Source organism: Monopterus albus, unplaced genomic scaffold (assembly GCF_001952655.1).
Source record: "Monopterus albus unplaced genomic scaffold, M_albus_1.0 scaffold152.1, whole genome shotgun sequence".
Taxonomy (NCBI): Eukaryota; Metazoa; Chordata; class Actinopteri; order Synbranchiformes; family Synbranchidae; genus Monopterus; species Monopterus albus.
This window is the reverse complement of record NW_018128032.1, coordinates 1,126,868-1,136,881: the sequence shown is the minus strand read 5'-3', so window position 1 is coordinate 1,136,881 and position 10,014 is coordinate 1,126,868. Positions and strand designations below refer to the sequence as shown.

General features: G+C 41.8%; 1 protein-coding gene across 2 annotated transcripts in view; it reads left to right on the top strand.

Moving 5' to 3' along the window:
• Positions 1-10,014, top strand: part of arhgap32a (Rho GTPase activating protein 32a) — a 28,961-nt gene that overhangs the window by 12,918 nt on the left and 6,029 nt on the right. For both annotated transcript variants that reach the window (XM_020614848.1, XM_020614849.1), the window contains exons 6-15: positions 3,201-3,287; positions 3,403-3,540; positions 4,264-4,356; positions 6,472-6,594; positions 6,775-6,852; positions 7,295-7,376; positions 7,497-7,646; positions 8,421-8,523; positions 9,382-9,526; positions 9,879-9,961. In XM_020614848.1, coding sequence (XP_020470504.1) covers positions 3,201-3,287; positions 3,403-3,540; positions 4,264-4,356; positions 6,472-6,594; positions 6,775-6,852; positions 7,295-7,376; positions 7,497-7,646; positions 8,421-8,523; positions 9,382-9,526; positions 9,879-9,961 — 1,082 coding nt within the window. The remainder of the gene's footprint in view (positions 1-3,200; positions 3,288-3,402; positions 3,541-4,263; positions 4,357-6,471; positions 6,595-6,774; positions 6,853-7,294; positions 7,377-7,496; positions 7,647-8,420; positions 8,524-9,381; positions 9,527-9,878; positions 9,962-10,014) is intronic.

Sequence of the window (10,014 nt, the reverse complement as noted above, 5' to 3'; positions counted from 1 at the left end):
GACTGTTGCACCTTAAGACTTGTTTACAGGAAGAATGGGACAAAATGACACCTGACAGACTGAATCACCTGGTGTCCTCAGTCCCTAAACGTCTTTTAAGTGTTGTGAAAAGGAACAACAACATCACACTGTGGTAAACACTTTACTTTACTGAATGTGTTACAGTATCAGAATTGAAGCGAGTGTTTATTTTGAACATAGAATAAAATTGATGAAGTATCACATCAGATAATGTTCTGCTGTGATGTTTTCAATGTGATACAGGACACAGATGATTTACACATCACTATTTTCAGTTTAAATTTTGATTTTACATACTGTCCCTACTTTTTCAGATTTATGGTTGTAGGAATGATGTCCTTCTGTTACTATGTTCCACAAAGATGGAACAGTTTGCAGAAAAAAAACTAAACTGGCTGTGTTCATTCCTTTATCTCAAATTTAAGCTGCTTTTATATAGTATTATTCAGTTTAAATGTGCGCGTAACATAATTTGGGCACAGGTTTAATATGATTTTTTGATTATTTATATATTGTGTACATATGTTTATTATTTTTAATGTGTGTTTTGTGATTTTGGATTTTTGATACAGATTTTATTTGATTCATGCGTTTATGTTTGAGAGCTTCCTCTCAAATGCTAATTCCCTGAATAAATAAAGGTGATGATGATGACGATGACTTAGTCACGGGCATGTTTAAGTTTAAAACAGAGCATCTCTACACCGGTGATAATGAGAGGAAGTGAGGTGGTCCCTCAGCCATGTGTGGAAGTGGCTGGTTAAACCCCCTGGTTAACCTCAGTGCAGCTCAGCTTGCCTGCCAGCAGAGTGCAGCAGTCATCCCTTCACAACCAGAAGCTGCACGTGTACCTTAACACAAACAGTGCATGAGCAGTGCATGCAAGCTGAATGAGGTGAGCAAGGGTAGCAGGCTGGCTGGGACTGAAACCACAAGGTGCTCTCCCTGTGTTGGGTAAGTGTCCTGCTGTGGTCACCGTGGTTGTGAAGGATACATCGGTATAGTGGAGGGAAGTGAAGCAGAACAACAGTTTCAGTGACCTTGAATTTCTTCTCCACAGGGAGAAGAAATACTAAGGAGAACTCAGTGTGTGGAGACACTGACGCTGTCTGCACATACTCTACAAACATAAAGCAGGCACATACTGCTGAAGTTTATTTTAACTTCTGTCTCTTATTTTTGATTTACCTCTGCACCCTGGGAAATGTCTTCTCTTATGGGATCACCCATGATGCATTTGCCTGTGTCTGCATTCACAGACTGTGGCGGCCGAGAGGGAGGGTACTGTTCTGGTCTCGTGTACGCTAATCTCAGAATAGCACAAGGACAGCAGACTGCTTCTGACTGTGGTATCCCTGACTGATTCCTCTCCAGATTAGCTCCAGTGTAGCCTTCAGAGTGGAGTGAAAGAGAATTGTTTTGAAATGAATATGGGCTGTCTATCTACCGTGTGCAGCTCTGCCTCTGTGTGACGGATGAGCTTGCGCATCTGTGTGTGCCAGCTGAGCCCGTTTACTGCCAAACCCCCTTTGTCACTAGAGAAAGGAGTAGTGGTTAAGAGAGAGGGGGGAGGGAGGCAGAGTGCAGGAGAGGGAGGAGGGGGAAGAGGGAGGCAGGAAGGGGGTAAACACCTAGAGGGAAGCATCCTATTTTCATATTTTCTACTTTGAATAGAGCAGGGATTGCATGCTGATCCAAAGCCCTTTGAGTGAGCCCCTTGAATGAGCGTTTTACGTAAGGCGGCAGGGGACGACAAACAGGAGAGTAAGGAGCTGCATTTAAACGCTGCTATCATCAGCCAAGATTTGGCTTGTTGGAGGAGCCTAGTAAGGTCCAGGACTGCAGCTGCACACAAAGACAGAGCCACTTCCTCCAGCTGCGGATGGATATCTGAGATGCCTTAGTGGCAGGTAACATGAACATGTGGACAGTTATGTATTAACTTGCACTTGTGGGGACAGATGTTTTTAAATAAATATCATGCAGGTATGTTTCTGTGCAAAGAGTTGAGGTGTGAGCTGTAGTGGCATATTTTAGATTAGAAGAACTAACCTGTGAGGTATGAGCATCAGTGCAAGTGATACTCAAGCCTTCTTTGAAAACTTTCTGGAATTTTGTCGTTTCATTTTATAATATTAACATTTTTATTAGGTTTGGGTTTTTTTGTCAAATACAAAATTGAATTCTTCTCTGTATGACCCAGGTTCCCATCAGCCCTTTGGCCTCTTGATCCCCTTTAGTATTCAGTTTAGCTGTCTGGTCCAAACTATTATTTACAACAATTCCTTGCATTGTGTGCTCGTTGTCAGTCTGGTTTGCTGCTAAGCAGTAACTAGGTCGCTGTGTGTTGTGTAACAGTGTGTCTGCATGAGCAACAAACAATTACAGCATATAGAACCAGAATTTCTCTTGGCTTCCAGGCCTTTGAAGTCTCTTCTCTCTTCTAATGTCTTTCTGCGTATTCGCAAAAAATCCCTCAGGGCTTTGATCTTCATGGTCTTAGAGCATATGGAATATTGGTGCGAAATCTGTATTATATCTACATGCTGTCCAAGTTTTATATCTTAAAAGCTGATCAAATCAAATCAAATTTTATTTGTATAGCGCTGATGTATGCATTATACATTTCAGACTGTAGGATTTATGGTAAAGTGAGAATGTTGGCAGCAGAGAAATATCCCAGGTCATCTACAAAAAGGTTTCTGTATTATTCACATTCATTATTTAGGATATTGGGCGGCACAGTGGAATGGTGATTAGTGTGGTCACCCCACAGCAAGAAGGTTCTGGGTTTGAGCCCAGCCCAACCCAGGGCCTTTCAGTGTGGAGTTTGCATGTTCCCCCTGAGCCTGTGTGGGTTCTCTCTGGGTACTCTGGCTTCCTCCCACAGACCAAAGACATGCAGCTTAGGTTGATTGATGACTATATTGCCCGTAGGAGTGAGTGTGGTTGTGTGTAGTTGTGTGTCTACATGTCAGCCCTGTGATAGACTGGCGGCCTGTCCAGGATGGCCCCCGCCTCTCACCAAATGTCAGCTGGGATTGGCTCCAACCCCCCCAGCTACCCTATTCAGGAATAAGCGGTACAGATAATGGATGGATGGATTATTTAGAATATTGGACTGCTCAGTATCAGCTCCTTTGTCTCTCTTTTTTTTTTGGGTCCTTCATCTCTCATAGTTGGCCTTCGCAGAAGGGCAGAGTGACACACCAAAGGCTGGTCTGGACTCCAAACAGCTGGTCTTTCTGGTCCAGATCACTTGCCAGGTACCATTACTTGTTATATTTGGGAAACAGATTAGGTAGCATGACATCACAGATTTCTTAGTCATGTTTTTCTTCATCTGCTCCATGTAGTAGTTTCTCATCTTTTCTTTGTCAGGGTCGAAACTGGCTGGTGAAGAGGTCCTATGAAGACTTCCGGGTTCTGGACAAACACCTGCATTTGTGTATCTATGACCGTCGTTATTCCCAACTCACTGAGCTGCCACGATACGACACGTTAAAGGATACTGTTGAGGTACCATAGAGCTACAGTTGCTTTATCTGTGATGTCTAATTCTTGATTTACTTTATGTGACAAATAATAGATAAACTAGAGCTTTATGTGGTAATCGGATTAGCTTGTGTACCTCCACCAAGGAAGTTATGTTTTTGGTTCTGTGTGTGTGTGTGTGTGTGTGTGTGTTTGTTGATTAGCAGGATTACAGACAAGCAGCCGGATGCATCATCAGCATATTTGGTACAGACATTGGTTGGGGTGGACCTTAGAAATGATTAGAGTTTGGCTGCAAAAGGTCAAAGGTCAAGGTCACAAAGTTTTGGAACAAAAACCCCTATCTTTAACATGAAGCAAAAATTGAAAAAAAAAAAAATCATATCTCTATCAAAAGGATCAAGATGTCAGATCTGACCACCGTTTAAATTTAACATTTAAAACCCCTTTTAAAACATATTTTCTGCCTTAACTTGGCCTGTAATGAAGACAGAACCCTGAAATGTTCACGTAACTGTTCCATACCATAAAAGATGATCTGGATCTGATCCAGATCAAAGATTTTAAGACACATTTTGTGTTGCACTGGATCTCATTTTTCACAGAGGACCCATTTGTGTGAGCGAATCTTGTGCCTTGGTGGAGGTATATGCACTCTCTGAGTGCTCTTGTTTGATTTGATGTTGTGTGGGAAATGACAGTTCATTGGACTTTTCTAAATCATGCCAATATTGTGTTTCTCTTCAGTCAGTAACCAAGATGTTGGCTACCTACCTGTCCCGCTTCTCAGCCATTGCTGACAACAAGATCAACTGTGGTCCAGTACTAACATGGCTGGAGGTAGCTGTTCTTTTTATCAGTTGTTAAATAAAAAGCAAGTTCTACACATCAAACTAGCATTAGCATGAGACTCAAAACAAACCACTTCACTCCTCATACCATTTCCTTTCCCTGCTTTATTACACGCTGCCCAGTCCTTCACCTGCTTTACATCCTCATCATGTTCATCGTCTCAGCTGATGCAAGAATCAAGAGCCTGCTAGCCTGAGTCAGTTATAGTAACATCTTCTAATTGCTTAAAGCCTCGGTACAAGAGGAGTAGTAGACCAGAAGCGACTTCACAAATTGACTGTCAGCCATGAGCTCCTTCCCGAGACCTTAGTCTCCTGTGATTGGTTATAAAGATGAGGCTTGCTCAGAAGAGTTAAATAAAAGTCACATATTGTAGGTTTAATATTCATTATTCACTATCTAAGTTTATTTTTATTTACTTTTTTGTAAAGACATCTAAGGAGAATTGCATAAACTATGGTCGCCATTTTTCCCCTCACTGTGCAGGTGTCTAGCTAATGCAGTGAGCAAGTGTGGTAACACTACAGCTGCTGCGTGAAGTTTACTTTGCCAACAGTTTGAACTGTACAAGGTTTCACATGGGAGGTTTTATGTTCTATTTTAAATTTATGTGGGAGTAGGCTTAAACCACTCGTGTCTCTCCTTTGCTGTAAACAGATTTTTTTGAAAACACAGACTGTAATAAATATATGATTGATGTAATTACAGTATGATGAAATAGTCAAGGTGTACTACAGGCCACACTACCAGGAGGTGGAGCAAATTAATAAAAAAACATTTGTCGGGAGAAAACAGTAAAATCACTTTTAATAATAAATGTAATCATAGAGCATCTTTCAAAATAACGTGCCTGTTATGGTTAGCCCCCCTCACCAGGAGGATGAGGGAGAACTGAGGTAGGACTCAAGATTGCCGACCCAGGTGCTAGTAGAAAAAGGAGGCTTCATGGAACAAATACACAAAGTAACAACATAACAAGGGCCATGTACATATATAAGCAAAGTAGGGCAGAGATGGTGGAGGAGACCAGGACGAACAGGTAAACTGATAAACTGACGGTAGGAATCAGGAGAGCAGGAGGATGAGGACGGACAGGTGAATAGACAGACCAACCAGGAGGACTGGTGAACGAAAAGGATGTCCACAGCACAGGAACTGTCAGCTTGGATATAAAAATAACGTTCGGCTAACCTCATGGAAGAAACAAACAAAGAGATCCACAGCACAGGAACTGTCAGCCAGAAAATCAAAATGATGTACAAACATAATACCATGAAAATAGGTATAATATAATTTAGGTAATGCTCCGGCGATGACGGAGTGCCTGCCAGAGGTATAAATAAGGAGGAAACGTAATCATCGGGATGCACCCCAGCTGTGCGCACCGACAAACGAGTCGCTAATTACGGAATGCAACACAGCTGAGGTGCAGATCCCACAGGTTGAGAGAACAGAGGAGAGAAAGGCGGAGGAGAGGCAGGTCGCGCCGAGTGGACCTGACAGTGGCAGTGTGTAGATTAAATTAATTCTAAAGCTCACAGCTAACACTGAAGGGCAGCAGGGTTTGGTGCGATGTGGTCACTTTGTGGACGTACAGTATTAAAAAAGCTTAGCAGCAGCAGCACAGGTTGGGAGTTTGTACCGTATTTGGCTCTAAAGACTGAACATTACACACTAGCGAGCACTTGGCATTAGGAAGCTATCAGCATACTATATGACTTTTAGTCTAGTAGGTTGTTTTGCTGGCTAGCACCAGAATAAAGTGCGTAGCAACAGTCAGGTCTGGAGAAGATGAACAACCTTTTCTAGATCTGCAGTTGAAAGAAATGACCTAATCTTGATTTGGTCATTTCTACTAGATCTAATCAACTAGACAAGAAATTCTGCTAGAAAGTGTCATATTGCTGATTTGGAATAATTCAGCAGCAGCAGGACTATTTGCTTGTCGATTTTAACGAGGAAGGACTAAATAAAGCATGCATCAGTGGCACCAGAGTTTATGGGGACATGCAGTTCATCATCATTATGTCTTCATCTCTTCCACTATTTGGGCAAAGTCTAACAGGTGAAGAAGACATACTGTTGTTTACTTTTTATTTGTAGATGGACAACAAGGGGAACCATCTGCTGGTGTCTGAAGAAGCCTCGATCAATGTCCCTGCCATCGCTGCCGCCCACGTCACCAAGCGTTACACTGCCCAGGCCACAGACGAGTTGACATTTGAGGTAATCTTTGAGATATATAGTTTCTTTGTGAAGCAATGATTTTACCAGTTTCCCGCTTTCTAATATTTAAGTTGAATATGTTTTCACTGGATGATTTGCAAATACATGCTTTTGATCCCAACATGATGCCTTTTCAATATGCTCAGCTGTGATCTCATCCTCATGCAATTTATGATCCAGGTGGGAGACATCGTGTCAGTGATAGACATGCCTCCTAAAGAGGACACAGGCTGGTGGAGAGGGAAACATGGCTTTCAGGTCAGACAGCTGCTTTAAACTGTATATACTGTGTAATAACAAATGCACAACCTGTCTCCTCTGCCAGTGATGATAAACTAGTGAGTAAATGGGACAGTTGTCATTCAAATAGCATTTTGGAGTCCAGGTAATTTATACTGAGAGATAAATGCATAGTGACTGCTTGGCTGCCTATTTGCTCCTGTTGAAATTGTATATTTTTAAATACTGTTAGCAAAAAGCAGCTAGTCTGTCACTGTGATACCTAGGAATGCTCAACACAACAACAAAGTAAACCAGCATTTAATAGTCTGAGGTGGTTTGTACCTTCATGCTTACTGACCTATTTGTGCGCCATCACCATACAACCGCGCTAAACACCCCCACTGGTCCTGTTACAAGTGTATCACCATCTCTGTCTCTTCTCTTTCCACTATTCATCCTCTCTTTTCTGTACGTGCAGGTTGGTTTCTTCCCCTGTGACTGTGTTGAGCTGATAAATGAAAAGATTCTCCCCGGCGTTCAAAGCTCTGTGCCAAAGCCAGGTATTTTTCAAAGTGTGTCTGTCCTGCTGTTGACGATTTATTTAAGACTTGCTCCCTGGATACGAGTTGGGTTGATTTATAGCAGCTGTTATGTGTGTCCGTGTGCGCCATCCTAACAAGTGTGTAAGAAGCATGGGAAGCTGGTGACGTTCCTGAGGTCTTTCATGAAGTCCCGCCCGCCGCCGCAGAAGCTGCGGCAGCGTGGTATCCTCAGAGAGCGAGTGTTTGGCTGTGACCTGGGTGAACATCTCCACAACTCTGGACATGAGGGTAAATTAGTGGCTTCTTCCCTGAATTTTCTTATGATTTTCCATTGTGTAGTTCTCACCTGCTGGCTGTTCACACTAACATATTTCACATTTTCAAAATTTAAATCTCCCAAGGAAGGAATACCCGGTGAATCTGCTGCTTGTAAAGTGGATTTATGGTACACTGCTGGGATGCTTGATGTGAAATGAGTCCGTGGTGTGAATAGCTGTTTTATGTTTGCCAGGAGGGTGTGATTCTGTATAGATCATTGTAGATTTGCCAAAAGCTGTTCCTTTAATTAAGTTTTCAAACATGCGTTAAAAGGGATGTAGCTGTATCATTCTATAAATGAGCAGTTTCTGTGGAGTATATATTCAAACATTTCAAATAATGTGTTTTATTGGGTGATCCCAATATTTCATTTTACTTGATATTGTATGTTTAAGTTGGACAACTTAAATCTAGCAATTGATAAAGATACTGTATCTAAATAAAAGAAGATTTCTATCCTCTAGTGTCCTGAGAGATACAGCTGAATGGAAATTACATTTTCTTTTTTTTTGGTTTTGTAGAAATAGAGCCTTTAGTTTTATGCTAGTAATGAGATTTACCTTACAATTTCTTTTGGGTGTCCTTGGTTAAACCGATATTTAGAGCATGTCTTAAATCTAATTTGTGTAGAATTAAAACAGTTGAGATTATCATATCATCATGGTCTAGAAGCATGATGAGGGTCTTCACTGGCTAGATCCTCCTAACTGTGACCACCCCTCATGACTGTGTTGTGTCCTGTAGTCCCACAGGTTGTTAAGAGCTGCGCTGAGTTCATAGAAAAGCATGGGGTGGTGGATGGAATCTACCGACTCTCTGGCATCTCCTCCAACATCCAGAAACTGAGGCTTGTAACCATTTTGTTCATTATGTTAATTAGAAATTTTACCAAAAAAGAAAGATAATTTATAGGAAGGTGTTTTAAAAGTGCCTACAGGTGTGTGTTTGCGTGGCACGGTACTTGGTTGATGACTCACTCTGGACAGATTGGGAACTTGTACTGTATTTGGCTCTAAAGACTTAACATTATACACTAGTGAGCACTTGGCATTAGGAAGCTATCAGAAACATATAGAAACTGACTGCACAGTCCACTCTCCACATGATGAATGTCATTCTCCAAGCGCAGTATTTAAACTGCCTTTTCTGGAATCCATCAAATAAAATGTATTTCAGGCTGTGTGCAGCTTTGAGTGGTTGTACTGATCCTTTCATCTGTTTTATGCTTGCCAAGAGGAATTCATGAAACAAACTCTCATCAGGAGATAAGGCACATAATCAGATATGTTGTTGACAGCCAATTAAAATGACTTTACTCACATGAAAAACTTGCCAACCATCATGACATTACCTCTTACTCATTTAGGAATATAAACATCTGGTTTTTACTGGTTTGGAGTGCCGAGTGGCCTTTTTTTTTTACCTGCTCCATATTATTAGATGGCAAAATATGGAAATCAAACTCAGTTTAGCTGTACATTAAGATATACAAATTTTGGAGGATTATCAAAATCAGACACATAATTTCAGAAGATATTGTAATTATAAAGTAAATCATCAATTCACCAGTTAAAAAGACAGTCAGCAGCTTCTAGTTTTCTAAGTCAGCTCTCCTTGTTTCGCTGCCTTCATACTGACAGATGGGCAGTAGGATGATTCCCACGCTGTTCTATATTTAATTCTCCTTCTTTCTCACTCTGTCTAGGCATGAGTTTGACTCAGAGCAGATCCCAGACCTGAGCAGAGACATCTTCAGACAGGACATCCACTCAGTGGGCTCCCTCTGTAAGCTGTACTTCAGAGAGCTGCCCAACCCTCTGCTCACTTATCAGCTCTACGACAGATTCTCAGTAAGGACCAGAGCAGTGGAACTAGGGCACAGATTATGGGGACTGGCATAGCATCGGGGTCAGGCATTGTGAGGAGAAAAAGCTGCAGGGCACATACAACAACAGAAGAAACAGTAAAAACAATGTTTTGCTCATTTTTAAATGCCACTCTAATTGGGGCACTGCATTATGCCGATCTTTCTAGGAATAGTGGGAGATGTGCACACTAGAACCAAATAGCAGAATAAGAGAGCCAACACCACAGGCTTCTCTGAATATAAAAGGGAAGAAGCCAGTGGAAATATTAAGGCCCCTCCCTCTGCTGTGATTATCAGCCCCGCAGTGATGTGCACCTTATCCTCTGTCTTCACAGGAGGCCGTGTCTGCAGCCACAGATGAGGAGAGGCTGGTCAAAATCCACAATGTCATCCAGCAGCTGCCTCCTCCACATTACAGGTCAGCTGTGGAGCTCATTGCTGCACCCTGGTGGCATGAAACATAAAAATACT